At 47.3% G+C, this 23,862-nt stretch overlaps 1 protein-coding gene across 1 annotated transcript in view; it reads left to right on the top strand.

Moving 5' to 3' along the window:
• The first annotated feature begins 298 nt into the window (after positions 1 to 298).
• Positions 299 to 23,862, top strand: part of LOC146808910 (uncharacterized) — a 46,423-nt gene continuing 22,859 nt past the window's right edge. Inside the window, exons 1-3 of the mRNA XM_085614802.1 lie at positions 299 to 761; positions 18,230 to 18,349; positions 20,016 to 20,171. Coding sequence (XP_085470928.1) covers positions 299 to 761; positions 18,230 to 18,349; positions 20,016 to 20,171 — 739 coding nt within the window. The remainder of the gene's footprint in view (positions 762 to 18,229; positions 18,350 to 20,015; positions 20,172 to 23,862) is intronic.

The following is a 23,862-nucleotide window of genomic DNA, read 5'->3' as shown; positions in this document are numbered from 1 at the left end:
GGGCAGAAGAGTGTCAACTGGCAAGACCCGGAACCAATGATGTTACGGAGCAAGACATCGGGTCAAAAACACTAGTCGTGAATCTTTCGTCTAGCTCACTGTCTGAGGGCGAATCTGGGCTCTTGGAAAATGGCCTAGGTTTCGTCCCGACATCCTCCGAAGACATGTTCAGACTCCATCAGGAACTTCACCAATTTTTCCGGAAAGTACGTCTCAAGGCTTTTTTTCAAGATAAACCAGACACTCAGGAAAAGGAACAGGCCTGAAGAAGAAATCCAAATTCACCCCTACGGCAGCCATGACACTCAATGAGGTACTCACTTTTGAGCAGGCTGTCCTCAAGGAAGTCACAGCCATCCCAACTAGACTCACCTTCAATAACATATCTATTGAAGAAAGAAAAGCATTGGAATCCATCACTGACGACACCAGCATCATCCTAAAACCGGCAGACAAGGGTGGCGCCATTGTGATCCAGGATGTGGACACATACAAAGCCGAATGTCGCCGACAACTGGACAACATCAGATACTATCGACCTATCAAAGAAGACCCCACACCATGCCTGATGACCAAGATCAAGAGCCTGGTCCACGAGGCAGAAACAGAAGGATGGATCTCCGCTCAGGAAGCAGGATACCTGGTTAATGAAGACCCGAAGATCCCCTACTACTACACCTTACCCAAGATCCACAAAGGGACCAATCCACCTCCTGGACGACCCATAGTGTCAGGGATTGACTCCCTCCTGAAACCGCTGAGTAAGCTCTGCGACTTTTTCTACGCCCTCTAGTCACAGAAACCCCCACTTATCTCAGAGACACGACAGACGTCCTGAACTTGATCGAAAATTTCGAAGACCCTGCGAACATCAGCCTCCTCGTCATACTCGACGTGGAGGTGCTTTACACAAATATCCCACAGGATGCCACGCTGGAAGTATTGGAATCGATATTACAGGACATTGATCCCTGGCTCCATGACACATCCATTTCCTTCATTTGTGAGTGTGCTTCCCTTGCTTCGAAAGAGAACTTCTTTGCTATTCATAAACAGATTTACCATCAGATCCAGGGCACCAGCATAGGGAGCACCTTCGCTCCTAGTCTGGCTTGCCTCTACATGGCCAATTTCGAAGCCAACTTTATCCTTGGGGATAACAACCCGTTTAATACCAACATCATGATGTGGCGTCGTTACACTGACGGCATCCTCCTATTTTGGAAGGGAGATGAGGGAATTCTGTAGGTGGATCAACACCCTCGACCCGTTCCTAAAACTTTCAGGAACACAGTCTAAGGAGATGATTCCTTTCTTAGATCTTGAAATCTCCCTCAGTAATGAGTCCTTCACACAACTAACTACAGAAAACCTACGGACAGGAACAGTCTGCTGACATAAGAAAGCCACCACCCGAAAGCCCTTAAGGATAACCTACCAGTAACACAGTTCCTTCGTCTACGCAGGAACTGCTACACCTTACATGAATTTAAAACACAATCTAGGATCCTGGCAGACAATCTATCCGATCGTCATTACCCTCAAAGGATCATACGACAGGCTCAAAAACGGGCTAAGAACAACAGCAGAGAGGCACTCTTAGAAGTCAGGACAGACACAAGACGGATACCATGACATGTGTGACTACATTCACGCCAAACTCAAACAGAATTCAAAAGGCGATTAAAAAACATTGGAGGATTCTGGAGACATGCACTTTCACCCCAGGACCTGTCCCTCTGTTTGCATTTAAAAGAACCCAGAATTTCAAGGACCTTCTGGTTCACACACGCCCCAAAACTACATTGACGGGGCAAATTACAATGTGGGCGATGCCCCACATTGAAGGCCATTATCCATGCGGAAGCTGCTCTGTAAGTCCTCTCACTTCAGTTTCTAAAAATGTTGACCTAGGCCTGGCCAGACCTTGGCAACAAAAGAGACATACCAATTGTAATACAAGGAACTGTGTATACCTAATCACGTGTCCTTGCAACAAGAAATAGATAGGTATGACTACACGACCTGTAAAACTGAGAATAGGAGAACACAGGAGCACTATACGCTGCCACAAGACACAAACGAAACATTTAAGAAATTTTCTGGAACTGGGTCATACCCCAGATAGTCTGAGATGGACCATCCTTGAAGCCAACCCTGGCTGGACCAATAACACACTCTTCAGACAAGAACAACTCTGGGTGTTCCGTCTCAAAAGTAACTCCATAGGTCTGAATGATGAGATACCCTTGTTAGAACTAACAAACTTATCATCATTCTACACATGCGTGTAAGCAACCATAAGTATCTCTCAGCCCTCTAACAATGCCATGCGGGTCTACTAGTATATCATAATATTGATTTTCAGTATGAGCCAGTAATAAGGCGGGTATTATTTATTTAAGACCGAGACCGGTAACTGCCCTAACCGTCCACGAGTGTATTACAGAAAAGCTGTCTACGGTCCTACCTACCTTGTGTTAAAGTGACAATTGACTAGGTCACCCTCTAGGAGGTTCTTACTGACTGTCCTACTCATAAGTGACCCTTTATCATGGTTTATCCCATTACTAAGGTTCATCCACAAGGGATATTGCCTCTCACATGACTAGCAAGTACCCTCTAAGATGATGCCCCAATTCACGATACCTTCCCCGCAACACTGCCCAGCGAGTCCTGCAACTTAGTAACAGCGCGTATTTTATAACGCTTTTTATGCGGACCTATGCACACACTCAATATGGCCACCACATTCAGCCACGATTCAGGGCAACACATACACTCAAGATGGTCGCCACATTCGGCCGCGACTCAGGGCAGCCCTCCCATTCTCACTCGCTACTCAGAGGAGACACGTCCCCCTCCCTACACGTCATTTCCGCTGATGGGCGTGTGTTTAAAGGCACCTTCAGTCAACACCGTGGTTACCAGCGGCGAGAACGGAGGGGTAGGCATACAGCAATTTGCATCATGACTGACTGTGAGTAAATAACCATCACGAGCACCACAGCTCAGGTGAGATGACATATGTTGGGTGATGTAATGAGGGATAGACCGCACGTTTCTCAAATCATTTCCTTCCCAGATTTTCATGCGCACCTTACTCTGACCGCCGACGTGGCCGACCGTCCTTAATACAGAGGTAGGCAACATCCTTAAGACGAGTGTGGCATGGTACTGAGTGGGGCAGTGTATAAGGTCACTTGTGTCACGGGGATTACGATAATAATATCTTTTGTTACAAGAAGCACGATAATAGTCTCAGCAGCTAATGTGTAAATATAACGATCTCGACTGCAAGTCCTGCCACATAGGTCATTATCTCATGACCAGTTACAACCCGCAATCATGGGCTCCATGATCCAAGATGTATGCATGCAAATGATAACCACCCTAGGAGTGCGCGCTTTCACTAGGGTGATGGACCACCTGTATGCATGAGCACACAGGTACACTTCAGGTTCACATGTGAGACAATGGGCATCTGATACAAAGGCAGCCCTGCACCATTCTTCACCAAGGATGGCCCCAAAGCCAATGCTGCCGGTTGCGTCTGTGAACAGACCAAGAGTGTCGCTGGTGACTGGTGGTGTTTGCCGTACCACTGCACCAATAAACTCCTGGAGAAATTTCCTCCAGCTCCTCAAGCCCTTCTTTAATTCTGCATGTAGCCTTGTGTGATGGTGTCTCTGAGTTAGCCCAGTCATGGCCCTGGCTATGGATGTGGAAAACGGGTGGCCCATCGGGATTATGCATAAAGCGAAGTTTAGTTGCCCAACCAGCACCTGTAGCTGATGCAACATTACCTTTTTCGCTACGAGTGTAGCGTCTATGGCTTGAATAAAGCTTTGCACTTTGTAAGATGGTAACCTGCACTCCCCGGCCACTGTATCAATTTCAATCCCAAAGAAGGATAAGCACATAACAGGGCCCATTGTCTTGTCAATGGCGAGCAGAACTCCTACCTCCTTAAACAAGGAGATCAGTTCTTCTAATGCCCAACCACATACTCCAGACGATGGGCTGGGGGACTCATGACAAGAAAGTCATCCAAGTAATGAACAATTTCCCTATGGCCAGTCATGTATGCAAACAACCACTGCAGCATAGAGCTAAATTGCTCAAAGTAGCTACAGGATAGAGCACAACCCATAGGCATGCATTTATCGAAATAGTATTGCCCTCTGAATTGGAAACCGAACAAGTGATAGTCATGCGGATGGACTGGCAATAATCAAAAGGCTGACTCGATGTCGGTTTTGCCCAAATGAGCCCCAGGCCCCCAAAGCACAAAGTTTGAACAATGCTGAATCAAAAGACAAGTACGTCACAGAATAGAGAGCAGGGTCAATTGCATCATTGACGGAGCCACCCTTGGGTACTGACAGGTTGTGAATCATGCCCAACTAACCCGAATCTTTCCTTGGAACTACCCCCAATGGGAAACAAATGTAATTAGGGAATGGCGGAGCTTGGAAGGGCCCTGCAATTCGAGCTAACAAGCTTTCTCTTTTTAACTTCAGCGCAACCACCTCTGAATGAATGCAGGCTGATAACAAGTTAGAGCAATGAAATACAGGGGACACAGCCAAGGTCTGGATACTAAAACCATGCATGAGACCATGATACAGCAATTGTGCAGCCTTCCTTTTAGGATACAAGTTAAGCCAGTATAAGAGTTGCTCTACAACTATAGGTGTGTAACCAATTCATCCAATGTAAGTGGGACCCCTGGAGGACGGATAGGTAGGCAGAAGGGGCAGGGGAAAATTAAACCAAAATATCAACGAAAGTTACCAGCTGCCTACAGCAAAGGGATATAGGTAAGCCCTAAACTGGGTCTGGATTAAATAAGCAACCACATACCGTGACTGACACAGAGGGGCAAAGGGACATAAGAAAGGGAGATTTTCAGAATCAGTTTATTTAAGTATAAAGGATCAGGATAATAATCAATAAAAAAGAGTGTATATAAATAATTACGCAATACAGAAATATATAAGTCCCACACTGAACAGTCATACACACATTAATTCCCACAACATACTCATTTATTCAACAGACGCATAATCAAGAACAAATTATTTCATACATAGGTTAAAACAATCAATATTCAAGGGATAACAATTCCAGGGAATAACAGTTCCAAAGCTCGTGCTCTCCCAATCGTGTAGACAGACGGGGTCTCCAGGTAGGCACGAGACAATGAGAGCCAACGGACGTTTCGGTGTTGGGCCCACAGGGGGCTACACCTTCATCAGGGCAATAGTAGTTACAAACGTGTGGGACACACAAATTACACCTTTATTCAGGTGGGTAGGCTAGTAGTTGCCCTCTGATAATGGGAGGGGGATTTCAGGGCCTCAAGTGGCTCAAAAAGGCAGTTCCAAGAAATTGATGAGGCAGCGGGATTCATTCAACGTATGGGGACATCAAATCGTATATCCAATGTGAAGGGCAAGTAGCGCCAGGTATTGATTCCAGTGGGGGTTTTTAACGCGCATATCAAGTACGCCAGACGAAGGGATTAGGTTAATTCCGCTGGTCTTCTTGCATCAAAGCAGAGGGTAAGAACGTCGCATCGTCAGAGCAGGAGCTTGTGTATCTAAATTGCAAACCTGCCTTAAGACCCTTCCTGTGGTTCTGTATGTGTGGAAATGCACCGTCTTTACACTTTTGGAGTGATATTTGCATTGATATTTGGCGCTGCACCCACACGTGCTGTCTGGTTACTGGTGCACATAGCCTTGGCTGCAGCGCACTCAGACCTTACACTGCCGCATACAGAGAAAAAGAATTACAGAGGACATTGACTGGGACCTGTTTCCTTCTGGATAACCCAGGGTTCTGCCTGTACCTCGTGTACTCTTGGTGACTTCTTTTTTGCTGGAAGGATAAGGAGCACACACTTTTTTTACGTTACAGTTATTTTGCAAGGTGGACCTTGCTATTGTTGGAGAACTCCAGATTGCTGCTGATGCTATGGCCTCCATTGATGACTTCAGAGGTGACACTCCTTTTTTGTATGCTCTTCTGAAGATGGAATATATCTGATCCATCGATTTGAGAGGGCTGCTTGTTGTGGGCCTTTTTGTTGTTGTTTGCATTGCTTTTTTGACAGAGACTAGTTAGCCCTGGCCCAAGAATCAGTTGTTCCGGTGATATAAGAAGGTCTCTTAGGAGCGGTCTATAGACTCAACCTAATCTGAGGTTGGGGTCATTAGGTACTATCATTAACTGGTTATCATTGCAGGTAGTTTGTAGATTGCTTGTTTTTGTGGTTGCACAGTTCTTATCATTAGTTGAAGTTTTATTTAGTTTAGTACCGCATAACATTACGCAGGATAAATGTCAATCAATGGACAAAACAGGTCAAAGCCACTGCCGATTGTGCTGCATCTGCTTGTGCTCGCTGGATCAGATTAATTAAGGCCCCTATTTTGATGTAGATCGCAGTGACATAAATTGCCAAGGTATTAAGTAAATTAACCCCCAGGTCAAGTTTCTTTGACTGATATATTAGAACGTCTCCTGCTGCTTGGAATGAATTTGGCAGAGCCTCCCAAGTCCTCTGCATTTCATCTCTTTGATGTTGCTGCATTGGGGATTTTTGAGTGTTGTTTAATATACTAGTTTCAGCCAGATCAAGAGATCAATCCCAAGAGACCAAACTACACACTATTGTACCTGTTTCTACCAGACTAATTTCTTGCAACTGGGAGGTAGCTTCTAAGGGAGTGGCAAATGCAATTGTGGAAAAGGCTAACCTGCCCAACAACCATCTAGAGTCATTTGTAGCTTAGTGAAGGGTATGCTCCTGGGTCCAAGGTGTGTTTGCTGGTGGATTCTGTTTGCTTGTCACTTCATGGAATGGATCGCTAAAGTACTCCGATAAAGCTGCTGGGAATAATGAAGCGTGGTGTACTTCAGCTTTAACAACATGCTGTCTCTTTTCAATGGGATGTGTGCCTTCAGTTCAGTTTGTATTTACCTAATTTATGTTGGACGATCCATCCAGGTGGTCACCTGAGGTTTGAGGGTGCACCCTTGATCTAAACATGTCACTGCTGGTACTGCATACGAGGACTTGCTTTCAATGTACTCAGCCGCTTCTCTTTTGCTCTAACACTTCTTACTGCCCATTCTTCCCATTGGAATGATGGTTTTCTTTTGTTTTCTGATTTTATCTTCTGCACTGAGTTGCCCTGGTCACCTTCAAATTGTAATTCATTAGAGGGAGTATTGTGTGGCTGCATGGGAGCTTGCAGTCATTTGACTTCTTTATTGTATGAAAATATTGCATCAATAGGGTTTTAAAAAAAACTAATTTGATTTCACGATCTCAGCTTAGCTCAATGGGACTGTTCCACTGCTGCAGGTAAAAATAAGGGCCCCTCCTCCTGCTATACCATTTGCAGTGGACATTCTGGAATGATGATAATTTTAGCTGCATGTGGGCATCTCTGCTTACGCCCAGTGGTTTTCAGCGCCACCAGTGTTTTCCCGACCTCATTCAACCCTACCTGGTGGGTTAGGTTTTACACCACCAAGCACATTTCAGTATCAAGGGAGACTGGGAGGAAAGGCCTCGACTCCCAAAGAGGCACCTGTCTCTCTTCCTCCAATTCTTTAGATAATGTTTGGATGTTGCCCTTGCACGGGTCTTCCTATGACTGCAGGAGGGAGCAACTTTTCTGTTGACGGTGAGTTGTAAGGCATAAATTGCGTTCCTCTGAATAGATAGTCATGTACAGTTCTTTCTTGTCAATCGCCGCACTCTATAGTTGAAACTATCACTGTGTGCCCAAAATAATACCGATGGTGCCTTCATAGAGCACACATCTCGGTTTTAATGGAGCACCGACTCTCTTTGTGTCAAGAATTCCTGTCATGCGAGGGGAGGAAAACGGTAACCAGCGAAAACGGACTACATCTCCCAGGATGCTTAGCGGTTGAGAGGTTATGTAAACATGAGAGCTGTTACATAACTCAAGGAAAACACGCCCTCATGTAAACAGGAGAGCTGTTACATAACTCAAGGAAAACACGCCCTTATGTAAACAGGAGAGCTGTTACATAACTCAAGGAAAACACGCCCTATAAAGGGAGGAACCGGGAGGTACAACGCTGTCAGATATTGTGTTTACACCGACGTACCTGCTTAGTGAAGAGCAGTGTTCCGGAGTGGTGCTCCAGTAAGGCAAGAACGGAGGTAGGTCGAGTCGTTACTCCCTGGGCCGTGTCTTGCCCCATCGTCACCTGTGAAGGACCCGGAAGCTCTACCGGATAACCATTGAGCTTCGCTTTTTGACTCGGCTGAGTCAAAGCGCAGTGGCGCTTTTGCTGGTTGGAGTCGTAACTCCCAGCCCGACCAGAGATACAGGGACTGCCAGCTGTAACGCACACCAGGAGGTGTTTGCCGCGTTACAGACTCGGAAGTCCACAGGATCGATCGAGCGGCTGCTCTCGGTTCAGTCTTCTTTGCTTGTGATTGGGGTATCGGTGACGCATCACCAGGAGGTGACTCCGCGTCCCGGTGCAGTCTGAGGAAGAGGTTGAGCGGCTGCTCCCTTCAGGTAGAGACCCCGGCTGGGTGTTTCCCTGACTCCTCGATTCTCCCCAACACTCTTCGTGCCCCTCACAGCCTACCGATTGGCATTGTCGGCCATTTCATTTCTGCCCTCTGTTGGCATACGCCGGGATCGGCGTATATGCAGAGGACGGTTAGGACCATCCGTGCTGGGGGCTGGTAACGTACTTAGCCTGGAGGATTCCAGTGACTATAACCTTTGTTTATTCCTTGTATTATTTTTGCCTTCATTAAAATAACTAAACCTTCACAAGTGGTTGCATTCTCATTATCTTGTCTGTTAAACGATCCTGAGACGTTCAGGGCGTTACAAAATATCCGACCTTAATAACACTAACTGTCTCCCGGTCGATAACAGACATGGTAACACTTGATGATGTGCTGGCTGCTTTAGCGACCGTGCAAATTGAATTGGCTGCCTCCAGGCAAGAAACAGCCGATGTAAAAGCCAGACTGGATGCTATCCAATTGGACCCGCTCACGCCCAGCACCTCCCTCACGAACCAGACCCCTGCGGTAGTAGTGGAAATGCCAGTAGCCGTCCCCTTGGCAACACCAGAGAGGTACAGTGGGGATCCTAACACAGTGCAGGTATTCCTCACACAAGTGGCGCTACATTTATCGTGCAAACCAAGGGCGTTCCCCACGAGTCAGGCTCGTGTGGCTTTCCTTATATCCTATTTGGCTGGAAACGCGGCACAATGGGCCGTACCTCTGGTGAGCAGGGACGACCCCATCTTATGTGATTGGGGTGCTTTTCGCGAGGAATTCCTGAAAGTCTTCGACAGAAGGGCTGACTCGTACACGGCGGACCGTGAAATGCTTGAGTTGAGACAGGGATCCAACGACCTGGTGCAGTATCTCAACGCGTTCCGAAGGCTGGTTGCGGAAACCAAGTGGCCTGTTGCTAAACAGACGGCGCTCTTCCATCACGGGCTGTGCGATGAGCTCAAGGACACCGTGGCTCATATTGACCCACAACCCAAGACATGTGAGGGCCTTATCAACCTGGTATTACGGCTGGAACATAGGCTAAGTGAAAGAAAGGGGGATCATGGGAGAAAAGGAAACTCCCTTCCATCCTATGTGACAGTGGGAAGTGTCACGATCCGTCCACGGTCCAGTACTCCTCAGGATTCGAGCGATGCCATATGGTATCCACCTCTTGATATCCCCAACTCCTGCACTAAAGGCACGGAGGTATAGGGCGATCAAGTGAGGGAAGGGAAGGAAGGGAACAGCGGGGAGTAGAACCTGTAACGAAAAAATACACAAAGCAAACCTATATCTCTGTACGTAATGCTACTCTCATTACTTCTCGCTAACCTCAGACCCTTCTGTGGGCTATACCTCTGGAAAGACACCGCCTTTCCGCCTATGCCAACTTTAGATTACCAACATTCATTTTGATTAGTCATTGAAACATTGATATAGATTCTGAGGATATATTTTTGACCTGAGCGTCAACAGTCAGTCCACAACATGAGGTACTAGCATAGGCAAGAGCTTAAACGTTTATACTAACACAATCTGCTCAACGTCTGGAAAGAGGGGCTGCCTCTATCCTTCCTTTTAGAGACCCAAAAATGACAAACTAATACAGATGAACTGATCCCAGTTCTGACCAGAGTAATATGCTAAAGTACGAAAGTCTCGTTAGTGGGCAGTACCTCACTTAAGTACAAAGTCTCACCACCCCACCTTACTTTCGAAACATTCCTTTTTACTGCAGGAATGGGAAACGGGGGAGTATTGTCCTGGCTGAAAAGTACGCTTGATATACACAGCTAACACGCGCCCCAGCGCTATGGAAAAAAGAAACTATACACCACTGGGAATCCTGCTACCTGCTCACTGGCACGGTAACCTTAAGCGACTGGGAATCCAGCTGCCTGCTCTCTGGCACGGTAACTGATCCTAAGGGTCCGACTCGGTTCTCTCCTGTCCGAGAGAATGGTGCACTTATCTGTACTCTGGGTGCCTCCTCCGAAAGGCTTCTTCCGTCGAATGAGAACCCGCTGACCTGTCTCCGGCTCGCTCGCTTCTTCTCCGCGACTTCGAGCTGTTGCAGGCTCCACGAATTCCTTTCCGACCTCACTGGTATAACGCCATAGCTCGGACGCATCTCCCACTGGCTCGACGACGGACGTGCTTCCTCGAATTACGCACAGCGTCAATGGGGCGTCTCTTCATTTTTGTATGCGTGACTCCTCCCCTTCCGAACTGTGGGCAGGCTGGGAGTTGTAGGCAATGCAGGCGCGCGATCCCCGCGCTTGTGCTCCCGGCTTCCTGACAGGAAGTCCTGAAACTTCCACCGCATCCAAGGGAGAACCCATGGACATCGGCGCAATACGAGCTAGCCTCATAGCCACGGAGAAAGAGTCACGCTGTAAACAAGGATTGTGCCTATATTGTGGCAAAAAAGGCCACTACGTACGTGAATGCCCTGCCAAACCGAAGACGTCACGTTATCGGGCCAACCGGTCGGTAACAGCCGTGGTGGACGTACCGGCGGAAAACTAGAGGACTCCCAGACCAAAGAAGGGGCATCTCGGAGTCACTCATCCATCCCTTCACTTTCCAACTCGGTCACTAAGGGACAACGACACCTGTTTCTCACGGTGCACGTGGGAGTGCATGACCAGTGGATACCCGTTGTGGCCATGGTGGATTCAGGGGCCACTGACATGTTTATGGACCACAACGAGGCATGCAGGCTAGGGCTAGTGCTTCTTCCCAAAGCTGTACCCGAAGACGTCTATGCTGTAGACGGAAGGCGATTGGTGACGGGGCCCATCGGGCAGCACACGGGGGTCCTTCCGATGAGATGTGGGAGGAACCATTTGGAACAAATCGATTTTAACATCATCCGAGCGCCCCAATATGGCGTCATATTGGGATTGCCATGGCTACAGAAACACAACCCCTCTGTGGATTGGCCAACACATCGCATCGAACTAACGTCACCGTATTGCATCCTGCATTGTGGAATAAGAACGGAACCCCTTGACGCAGATGAGAGCGGGAGTCAGACGGTGGCTACAGCGGCAGAAAAAGATGTGGCTCTCCCCCAGGCTTATCACACTTTTGAGGATGTATTTGATGAGGTGAAGGCGGAAGTGCTACCACCACATAGACAGTTTGACTGCCAGATCGACCTGGTGCCAGGGGCCAGCGTTCCCAGCGGCAGGCTGTATGCCCTGACGGAGCCTGAAAACGTGCATCTCCGGGGGTACCTAGATAAACTCCTCAAGCTAGGATTCATCCGCCCGTCCAAGTCTCCTGCCGCCTCGCCACTCTTCTTCATCCCGAAGGCTAATGGGGAGCTGAGAGCCTGTGTGGACTTTAGGGCATTGAATGCGATAACCGTAAAGAATTGGTACCCCTTGCCTCTCATCAGTGTACTTCTGGAACAGGTCAAGAAAGCTCGTATCTACACCAAGTTGGATTTGAAAGGGGCATACCATCTGGTGCGCATGAGGGACGGAGACGAGTGGAAGACCGCCTTTAAGACCAGGTTCGGCCTTTTTGAGTACCTCGTCATGCCGTTCGGTCTGTGCAACGCCCCGGCAGCCTTTCAGTACTTTTTGAATGAGGTATTCAGAGAGGAGTTGGATATCTACGTGGTCGTATATATCGACGACATCCTCATCTATTCGTCCAGTGTGGAGGAGCACGTACACCACGTCAAAGCTGTGCTCCAAAAGCTGAGGGAAAACATGCTGTTTTGTAAACTCAGCAAGTGTGACTTCCATGTCACATCCGTGGAATTCCTCGGAGTGATGCTGAGTCCAGAGGGACAGGAGATGGCAGAACGAAAGATCAAGGCGGTGAAAGAATGGCCGGTGCCCCAAAGCGTGAAGGACGTCCAAAGTTTCATTGGCTTCGCCAACTTTTACAGGCGGTTTATAGATGGATTTTCAGGATTGGTGGCCCCAATCACACAGCTACTGAGGAAGTCCAAGGAGTTTGTCTGGTCCCCTGAAGCGAACAAAGCCTTTGAGGCCCTGAAAAGCGCCTTTGGTAAGGCGCCGGTGTTGGCTCACCCCGATCCGGATCTCCCCTACGTGGTGGAAGCGGACGCATCGGATGTGGCGCTGGGGGCTATCTTGTCCCAACGCAACCACGACACAGGGGTGCTTCATCCCGTTGCGTACATGTCCCGCAAACTCAACGACGCCGAACGCAACTACCATATTGCGGAGAAGGAGCTTCTCGCAATCAAGGACGCCTTCACCGAATGGAGGCATTGGTTGATGGGGGCAAGACATGTGGTATCGGTGTACACGGACCATTGGAACCTACAGTTCATGACGGCCACAAGACACCTTTCTCCCAGGCAGCTGCGGTGGATGATCTTCTTTGCGGGGTTCAACTTCCGCATCACATATCGGCCGGGGACGGAAAACCGGAAGGCGGACGCCCTGTCCCGTCAATCTGCAGTTAAGGAACCATTGCCTGCGACCGAGCATTCCATCATTTCCCCGAGGATGGTATTGGGGGTTATCCAACCGGATACTTTCCTGAGGGGAATAAAGAGAGGGATCAGGTCATTCGCATGGCGGAGGTGGCTCCTCAGTCACAGAGAATGGCAGCTGAAGGACGGGATACCCCTGAAGGGCAGGTGCCTATTGATACCCACGCCTAGGCTAAGGAAACAAGCATTCATCTGGTGCCATGACTCTCCATGCGCAGGTCATTTGGGCTTTGAAAAAACGGTGGCTAGCATGGGACGGCATTTCTGGTGGCCAACCATGAGAGTGGATGTCAGGAGGTGGGGACAGGAGTGTCCTACGTGTGCTACCATGAAGGCCGACCATGGCTGAACCCAAGGGCTCTTACATCCACTTCCGACCCCGGATAGACCATGGGATAGCATATCACTGGACTTCGTGGTGGGCCTACCGGTAGACCAGGGGATGACGGCAATACTGGTGGTGGTGGATTACTTGATGAAAATGGGGCACTTCATCCCCTGCAAGAGAGTCCCTACGGCCGTGGAATTGGCGTCACTACTCCTTAAGAATGTGGTACGACTGCATGGATTACCTGGGGTGATCGTGTCGGATCGCAGTTTACGGCGCAATTCTGGACGACTTGGTGCACTGCGCTGCATGTTAAGACCGCCCTGTCCACCAGCTACCACCCTCAAACGGACGGCCAAACCGAGCGCCTGAACCAAACGCTCAAACAGTATCTGCGATGTTTTGTGGACCAGGGCAGGGAAGAATGGGTCGACTTGCTATGGGTTGCAGAGATAGCCTATAACAACGCCACTCACAGCTCCACACAGTCATCTCCGTTCTATAGCAATTATGGCCAACATCCCAGGTTCTTGCCATTTCTACATCCGTTCAGAGAGGACAGGATTCCCGCCACAGCGGACAGGGTGGCACACATAAAAGACACGTTGATGCGCTCAAGGGCTGTCCTAATAGAGGCCAAGAGAAGATACAAGGCTGCGGCAGACAGGAAGAGAAGGCCCGGGCCACTGTACCGCACTGGAGACTACGTCTGGATAGCCACAAGAAACATGAGGTTTCGAAAGAACAGTGTGTTCCATCCCAAGTACATGGGCCCCTATCGAATTACCAAGTGTATGGGTCCCGTGAACGTGAAGGTGTGCTTGCCCCAGTCTTTGCGGATACACCCTGTCTTTCATGTATCATTGCTCAAACCAGCACCCTCCAAGCCGTCTGGGACACCTAGGCCGGTATGCGTGGAGTCGGAGGTGGAGTATGAAGTGTCGGGCATACGGGCGTCCAAATGGCGCAGGGGGAAGCTGTGGTACCTGGTTGCGTGGAAAGGCTATGGCCCGGAGGAGCAGTCATGGGAACCGGCTGAAGGGGTTCATGCTCCGCGCTTGGTCTCCTTGTTCCATCGGCGTTTTCCTGCCAGCGCTGGATCCGTGGGGAGCCGCTGAGAGGGAGGATGTACTGTCAAGAATTCCTGTCATGCGAGGGGAGGAAAACGGTAACCAGCGAAAACGGACTACATCTCCCAGGATGCTTAGCGGTTGAGAGGTTATGTAAACAGGAGAGCTGTTACATAACTCAAGGAAAACACGCCCTTATGTAAACAGGAGAGCTGTTACATAACTCAAGGAAAACACGCCCTTATGTAAACAGGAGAGCTGTTACATAACTCAAGGAAAACACGCCCTATAAAGGGAGGAACCGGGAGGTACAACGCTGTCGGATATTGTGTTTACACCGACGTACCTGCTTAGTGAAGAGCAGTGTTCCGGAGTGGTGCTCCAGTAAGGCAAGAACGGAGGTAGGTCGAGTCGTTACTCCCTGGGCCGTGTCTTGCCCCATCGTCACCTGTGAAGGACCCGGAAGCTCTACCGGATAACCATTGAGCTTCGCTTTTTGACTCGGCTGAGTCAAAGCGCAGTGGCGCTTTTGCTGGTTGGAGTCGTAACTCCCAGCCCGACCAGAGATACAGGGACTGCCAGCTGTAACGCACACCAGGAGGTGTTTGCCGCGTTACAGACTCGGAAGTCCACAGGATCGATCGAGCGGCTGCTCTCGGTTCAGTCTTCTTTGCTTGTGATTGGGGTATCGGTGACGCATCACCAGGAGGTGACTCCGCGTCCCGGTGCAGTCTGAGGAAGAGGTTGAGCGGCTGCTCCCTTCAGGTAGAGACCCCGGCTGGGTGTTTCCCTGACTCCTCGATTCTCCCCAACACTCTTCGTGCCCCTCACAGCCTACCGATTGGCATTGTCGGCCATTTCATTTCTGCCCTCTGTTGGCATACGCCGGGATCGGCGTATATGCAGAGGACGGTTAGGACCATCCGTGCTGGGGGCTGGTAATGTACTTAGCCTGGAGGATTCCAGTGACTATAACCTTTGTTTATTCCTTGTATTATTTTTGCCTTCATTAAAATAACTAAACCTTCACAAGTGGTTGCGTTCTCATTATCGTGTCTGTTAAACGATCCTGAGACGTTCAGGGCGTTACACTTTGCATTATGTGGTGTTTTGTATGGCTTGGAGTTGGAGACTATTTGGAGACTAGTCTTAAATCTTGAGTGGCATGCCCATAAAGGACATGCGAGGAAGGTTTTGGTACTTTAGGCTAGGACCAGGTGTGGAGGAGCACACAGCAGGGAGCACGCTAAACCACAGACCTAGCTGGGCCACTTCCACCCTCTGTCAGCTCGACCCCCAGAAAGAACGCTAAAGCTCTCACCCATGCAACAAGGTACCTAGCTGCAAAAGGAGTGCTGCTGCCTACCTCTCTACCTCTGCCATCTCACTCCTTGTGCCCCATCATGATCTATTCTCCAGCTGCTGGTGCTGTTGCTGTAAGGCTGCCTGGCCAGCCACGCCGCCTCTCTGCCTCACGCTGCTTCTTCTTCCTTGGCATTGGCACTGAGGTGGGCCTTCAGGTGGGCCGACTTACCACTATCCTGCTGGCCTGAAGATGATTTTCTATACCGTGGGACAAAGGGATTCTAGTTGCCCCCTAGAGAGGTCCCAAAGAGCCAAAATGTCGGGGAATAGGGGCGGCCTTGATTGTAAAGTCCCTCATGGCCTCCATGTACTAGCAGTGCTTGCAGCGGCCATGGATGTGGCAGCCCCAGCAGCAGCTCGCTTGAGCGGGACAGTGTCGCCACAACTTTTCCTGCACGTCAGCAATCCATCCATCTGCCTCTGATATGCCTACTATGAAAAGTTATGACAAAGCCAGAAAGCCTGAATAATTTATCTTGAAAAGTGTTGGTTAATGCCAACGGGCCTTTGAGTGTGGATAGTCACTACACTAAGTTAAAGGTTGCAGGCAGATATTTTATTACAAGGAATATCATAGATGAACATTGTAATCAAGGGTGCAGTTTGGTTACCCCCTTGGCCAAACACTTGTAGTTGAAGATTTGCATTGCGATAATCCTTGTTAGACTGTTTTCACTGGGGTTGTCTATTGCTTTGCTAAGTGTAAGTTTGTATATATTTGTTATTCTGTGACTGCTGATGATGGTTGCCGGCTTATGTGCAAGACAGGAGGCCTCCCTTTGGTATGGTGATTACTCAATAATGAAGACTATCGTCTTGATTGGTTCATTGGGAAACGTTATCTCAGATGCCACAGGTCTAATATGTTTATTATTTAACATTACAAAGGGAGTAGGCTTGGCCTACTTATTGTGAAATACATTTATTAACTCCAAAAGGACTTTACAAGTGGATTGTTTAGACACTCTATTGAAGGCTGTTGACTGATAGTTTATTTTGTGGAATCTCCAATATACCTCGGATAACCCTTTGAGTAGAAGACTTACATTGTAGTGATCCTTGTTAGGCCTTCTTAAGTAGAGTGGTGTCTGCCAGGTCCTTGAAAAAAAACTCTCATTACATGCATACATGAAGGGCCTTTGGGCCTGGACTCTTGTATCTGTTCAAGTGTCATTCTTATTCTGCGTCTCCCCACGACAGCATACTGCATGGGGCAATCGTTTTACCCATTTCTGCAATTGGCTGTGAGTAACAGTATTTGTCCTGATCACATGTGCACATGCATCTGAAAATGAGGGCACTTCTTTGTCTGGGCTGGTGACCAATCCATTAGTTTTCCATGTTTGTCTTCCATAGGTCAGCTTTCATTTCTTTTAGTCTTGTCCTTGATCGTCCTGCAGCTCATACAAACTCCTACCGGCTGCTCCCTTGCCCCAAATTTAATTTGCTGCATCCGCTGTTGTCAATATTTGTAAACTGGTTGCCCATCTCGAAATGGTATTGTCTATAGTTTATCATTGTTTCATAGTTTCAAGATGGTCAACATGTTTAGAAGTATTACGTTGGTCATCTTGGCTTAATACAACATTGGTGCACTTTACACTCTAGCATTCTGAAATAGTATTGTGCACATTCTGTCATTGCTTTTACCGCTCCAGGACGGCCAACACATAATGTGGCATCTTTGATGAAAATGTAAAACAGTTGTACATTGTGTATAATGCCATTGCAAGATGACCGCCTCTTCATATGTTCAGCATTATATTTGTATTTTAAGCATTTGCTCACCAAGTTTAGGAGGTGGTATGTTTTCATTTTTCTATGTGTGCCCTTTTTAATTTATCTTACACGTGGGCCTTTTTCAGTATGTTTTATTGTGGGTGGATAATTGGCTAAATGCAAGAATGACCCATTGGGTGGATGAATCGATCTATCAGTCCAAGAATGAGTTACAGGCTGCATTCATGAAGACTTAGTAAGTTCCTAAAATACATCAATGACAGAAGAGGAACTTTCAGTTAGAAGCCAGACTTTTGAGCATTGCCAGTGTTAGTTTCTTTTTTAGCAATTTCCTTCTCACGCCAATTCTTATGGTGCATAAACTACAGAAAATGATTCACCAGCCTGTGGCTCAGCATCATTTAATGTACACAGTCCCCAGATTGGACAATAGTCTCAAAATGAGAAACGTATGTGCGGTTTAATCGAAGACCAATATATATCCTACAATATGTTGTACAGTAGAACCAGGGAGTGCCTTTGAAAACGTTCTCAGAGCCAACACATATCATAAATATAAGTTTACGACAAACATGCTGTGTCCAGTAGCAAAACATTTGCATAATGGAAAGTTTAACAACACACAAAATCTGACAATATAAACATTCTTTTCTTTTCAGGGAGTTCCCTCCTGTGCGAGCAGTGCCTAGGCGTCTCCAAATACAGTTGCTCTGGCAGTTTTGAGCCTTGCCCCGAAGGAGTCACTCACTGCGTCAGTGGCCGGCAGATTAAAAGAGCAGGTACGTGTCCATGGATGCATGAATGAATTGTGTCTTCGTTGCCAACCTAGGCCCGTTTTATACATTGTGCTCAAGGGGGGGCAACGGGCATGTGCGCCCACTTCGAGCTCCCCCGGGCACAATGGTAATACAGAAGGAGCCGCTGACGCTTGTGTGTCCCCTTCTGTAATACACATAGCGCTGGTGCACAAGTTGCTCCAGTGCTATCATGAGAGGGCGTTTCCACATTTGCAGGGGGCGTGGCTCCATGTAATTGAGGGTATCACTTTGCCTCGGCGTCCGTGCCGTAATACGGACGTGAGCACAGACGCAAACATGCCTTTAAGAGGTGCACTGAAAGTGCGCTACAAAAAGGTAGTGCACTTTCAGTGCACCTCCTAAAGGCAGCCCCAATGGGGGGATAAACAGGGTCCCATGGAACTCCTCAGACATTAGCCTGCAAGCGGGTGCAGTCACTTACTGCACCCAACTGCAAAGGGATCGCTAATCTCCCTTAAAAGTGCAGGTGGGTTGACGCATGCGCTGTGAAATGTGGAGCAGCTTTTAAACAGCTGATCTGTATTTCACGTGAATGCGCTGCCCCCAGGGCAGCACAAGTTCGCTGCTGCTCTTGGGGCAGCACATTCATTCTAATATGGCACGCTTTCCTTATTTTCTCAGGGCGCAGTTCAGCACAGAGTGTGAAAAGTAAGACCATGCTCATTTTACAGAAAGCTTGTGTAATTTACGTCGTTTTCCATTATGCGACTTTGCAAAACGTGAGGTTTCGTCATTGTGTAATTTAGTAACCTTTCTGGCGTCGAAGCTGTTTTAGCAGAAAAGGTCCTGCTGGAGTCAGATTCTGGCAGAAAATTTGCCATAAGAGAAATTTCCAATATGAACCATTCCCCTTGTTGGCCACTTTTGAATATGAGGAATGCACCTGCGTTCAGTGTTCACTCAAGATAACCCAAAGAGCGTTTTGTGTACATTACGTGAAATTTTTCACAATTTTCCGACATTTGACATAATTTTGGGATAACAATTATGAGATTTCACACTACTTTGGTGTAGAATTTATGGAAGGTGCAAATCTGGCGCTATGTAGGTAAAGTCAGCTCAAACTTATGGATGGGCTGGTCCGATAACAGCAAATAAACCCAAATGCATTCGAACTTGCTTTAAGGAGCATAGCTGAGAAGATATTCTGGAAATTAGGTTAGAAAGACCATTCACAAAATGCTGGAAGAAGTTGGTAAACAGTGCAGAGGGAGAACAGCTGAGGGTCTTGAATTTGCTACAAATCTTTTGAATTTATGGGGGAGAGGTGTGTGTTACTCACCCACACACTACTAGCTCAATATTGAATTGTATGGCCATTTGTTTGCATAAAACACCCATGTGCCCTCTTCCACTTTATTATGACATCATTTTAACGTCTGGAGCATTCATATTTTAAATGTTGCTGCTGTTAGAACTCAGAAGGGCAGCCGTTGGTCTCAACAACACACGTTAAACTGAGGGACTCAAGTTCACAATACACTGAAGGGCTAGGGAAAGGAATGAAGAAATTGAAAAACAGTCTAAAGAGATAAAGTGCCTGTGTTTGTGTAGGTGTTAGATATTAGCCTGCTTGTTACTGCTGTTCCCTTTTCTAATACCTAGAAAATCTGTTCTTTTTCCGTAGGGGACCTAGTCGTCTTAACTTCCTTCAAGGGTTGTGTGGAGCCCGCCAAACAGTCAGCCTGTGGGAAAGAGGTTGTGTTGACGAGCGTTGGCGTTTCCTTGCAGATCACACGAACGTGCTGCGACTCAGACAAATGTAACGATCAACCAGTTCCTGGTAAGGAACATGGCTGATTGGCCATCCAACATGTGACCAGGCTCTTGACAATGAAAAACAGGGCCGGACTGGGAACAGAAACCGGCCCTGGCAAACTGATTAGCCGCCCCCCCTCTGGGGTGAGGGGGAGAGCAGCGGAGCAGTTTGCGAGGGCCGGTTGCGGCCGATTTTGTTACCGGGGGCCGCGATTGCCGACCCCCGGTAACAAAACCGGCCTCCCAGCGGCCTAAAACCGGCCCCCACCCTAGCGGCCTACCGGGGAAACGCCCGGTGCCCGCTATGGCCAGTCCGGCCCTGATGAAAAAGGTTTAGAAATGTTTAAAGGGAACCTCAATCTTTATGATTTTTACTTATAAATTCACCACAGTAGCATTACCAACACATACTTTTAGATCTAAGGTGGCGGCCGTTTGGGAGCCCACGGAAAGCAATCCACCTACCATCACCGAAGAATCCAGGAGGGAGTTCAATCCGCAGACTCATTATTGGATGAATTTGCAGCTATTTGGCAAACCTTAATAGGACTGTCAAAGAAGAACTGAACATGCACCAGTTAAAGGACACCTAATCAGCTGAAAGCAGCCATATGCTTAGGTGCATAAGACAGATTTTTGCGACTGAGTTTTTGAGGTGACAGAATACCCACAATATGAACAGTGATAGAGCGCTTTGCTCCTTGAAAATGTTGGTACAAATTCAGGTTCGGAAAGCCCTCTCCGATGAATCTTTAGTTCTGACTGAGGCTGGCATCAAACATCAATACAAGTCAATAACGTGAAACACATTTGGCTCCACAAGTAAGACAGAGAGTGGTTAAGTTTCAAAACCATAAATGTTTATCAAAGGGTAAGCAAAGTTTTAAACACAAATCATCAAATTAGTTTTTAACCAATCCATACATGTGTTAGTCAATATATGCAAAGCAAATCAAATATCATGAATAAACACTATTATAGGTTTCAAAGGCAAATTAAGCAAGGTCAGATCGACCAGAAAGAGACCACCCTACCTTGCTAAGTCAGGGAAAGGTTCTGCTGTGAAGGCAGGTGAAAGGGCATCTGCTGTAAATGCACCTGAATCTCTGTCTACTTTGCAATAGTTTATATCACACAATTCTAACACTTGATACACCCACCCGTGAGTCCCACACGAAGGCTAGTCGCTTTCAGGTACATGAAGATAACGCAAATGTATTATTTTCATAGATATGCTTGGTCCAAGATTCTGTAAATACATCTTTTCACATAGGAACACTAAAACAATAGTGACACCATTTGAGATTGCTGGTTCAGTTTCTCCTGAAATAAAGAAAGATACACAACATGGAACAAGATGGCAGCCAGACACTAACCATTTTAAAATGAGGCCAGCATTAGCTGTGGTCAGTCTAAACATGAATAGTACACACCTAGTACATTTGTGCATTACATATTAATATCAGTATGAATTTCAAAACATTTAATAGTGAAAATATTGTCATCACAAGCACAGAAACAGCAGTAGGTATAGTCTTGTCAGATTCTAACTCTCCTCCTTTGTTATTCCTGGGGCCCCAGTTGCCCCCCACTGGGCACATCCCTAACTCTGCAGCAGTGCTTGCCTCCATAGATAGAACCGGACACTTTGAAAGATAAAGGGAAAGGTGGAGGTTCAAAGAGGGCGAGTGGGATATAGAGTTTCAAATCAATAAACAAAGACTTGCTAGTGAAAAAGAAGTAAAGCCACACGGGATAAAACAGAATGAAAGGGACCAAGAGGAAGACATTCAGCAGAAAGAGGCAGATACAGGAGATAAAGCTGGCTAATGCCCTAGAATTGAGACAGTATGAACTTCACTGTAGCACCTTCCGGGGAGAGAGGCATCTCAGGCTAGTACACGGTTCATGGGTGAAAGTTTTTTAAATGGCGCCTAACCTGTTTCCGTTATGTGTAGATGAGAATATATAGCTCTTTTACTAAGCACTTTCCTTAGCAGGCAACGTTGCTTCAATGGAGCGTAGTAGAACCACCTGAAGGTTTTTATCATTTTCGGATTTGGGGTGCAACATTAATATAGCCTTAGAGTCGGCCATAGCGGACTCTACTTGGCCATTAAAGGCCTGCTCCAGTGTTAAAGCCCCGAGCGGAAGGCGAGGGCCTATAACAAGGAAGTGGACCTTTAATGGCTAGTAGAGCTGGCTACGGAGGGCTCGAAGGGTATTAGAACATTCCGACCGAGAGGATCAAATGTTATAATTTGTAAAACAAAGGCAGAGGGGGTTTAAATCCCCTTGGGCATCATGAGGCCTTTGTTAAATCCTGGAATGTTGATGCTCAGGGCGTCTATCGGCCATTAGAGCCCCAGAGCACTCCATTGTTTTCAATGGCGTGCCCAACTTTCCAATGTTCTAATCAGTGTTAAAACAATTTAAAGGTCCTAAGATGCTGAATGTGAATTGGAAAGCATTAATTAATGGAATTTTTAAAAGTTGGGCGGTATGTGAAGGGAAAACAACTGACAACCTTTCATGGATTGCTTAATCTGATGTGTATATATCAATTTTGCTACGTCTGTTCAGAAAATCTTTGTCACGATTCATACACAGAGCAGTGTCATTACATTATTTACAGCACATTGTAATAAGTGAGTTGTGAACAGGGAGGCCAGAAAAAGCAACCTTGGTGACAAGAACAATTGGCAAAAGGCAGAAATGTCACAAATGAAAACAGTAATTCCCTTTTTTAAGATTCTTAAAAATGTGAATGGCGGAGGTAGGAAGGAGGCAACTCAGATCAATAGGGGAAGGCGTGATTGCTGTGGGGCACAGGGTCACTTAAAAGGTAATATCCCAAATAGTCCCTCAGCTGTACAGATTTAAATCCAGCAGATTTATTGGAGTTGATCTAGAAGCCCCACTGAGGTTATAGAGCTGGGCTCTGGATGGCTTGGATAGGAGGTAAAGTACCAAACCTCAAACCCCAAACAACAGCCAGGAATACCAGGAGCCTGTGTCTGTAAACAGCATCAGGTTGGCTCACTTGTAACACCACAACTCCCTGCCCAACTTTGTCTCTTTCAGAAACAGTCGGCCAGTCTAGGAAGTTCCTCACAATCCCTTGGCCCATAATCATTGCAACCAATGAGGCTATCAGCAATGTCCAGCTGAAGATGGATGATATGTCCAGACCATCTACTCTTGCCGTAAAATATGGTCTAGGTATGGAATGCCTGCTGTGCAAGGGTCTTAGAAGCAGAGAAAAGTGCTAACGGTAGCACAAGCTGCCACAAGAAACCACTTTGAGTATGCTTCCACCCAGTGACGTGGAAGTCCCTTGGTAGGTCTAGGTATGACAGGAGCACTATCTCAGGTGCCTTCATATATGGAGGAGGAAGAGAAATACCAGCAGTAGATCCTACCAGAATTTAAGTCATTGCTGTAAGTTGACAGTCCAGTCAAATTGGAATTTACAAAAACTCTACCAGAAAATATACCAACTCAAGCCCAATAGTGAAAAGCCTGTGTATTGATAAGGGTTACGAATATGGACGACTCTCCAGTGAGATAGCATACCCTGGATCTATAGCCCGGAAGAGACAGTTGTTCTGTGGTCACCAGAGAAGCCTGTGGAGCCCACACACAATAATGAGATGTACTTCACCCTGACTGAAAAGAGGCTGGCCTAATAAAATAAAACAGCACTTGATTGTGTC

Source organism: Triturus cristatus, chromosome 7, assembly GCF_964204655.1.
Source record: "Triturus cristatus chromosome 7, aTriCri1.1, whole genome shotgun sequence".
Lineage (NCBI taxonomy): Eukaryota > Metazoa > Chordata > Amphibia > Caudata > Salamandridae > Triturus > Triturus cristatus.
The sequence above is the reverse complement of the archived record's forward strand: the minus strand, read 5'-3'. Positions and strand labels throughout refer to the sequence as shown.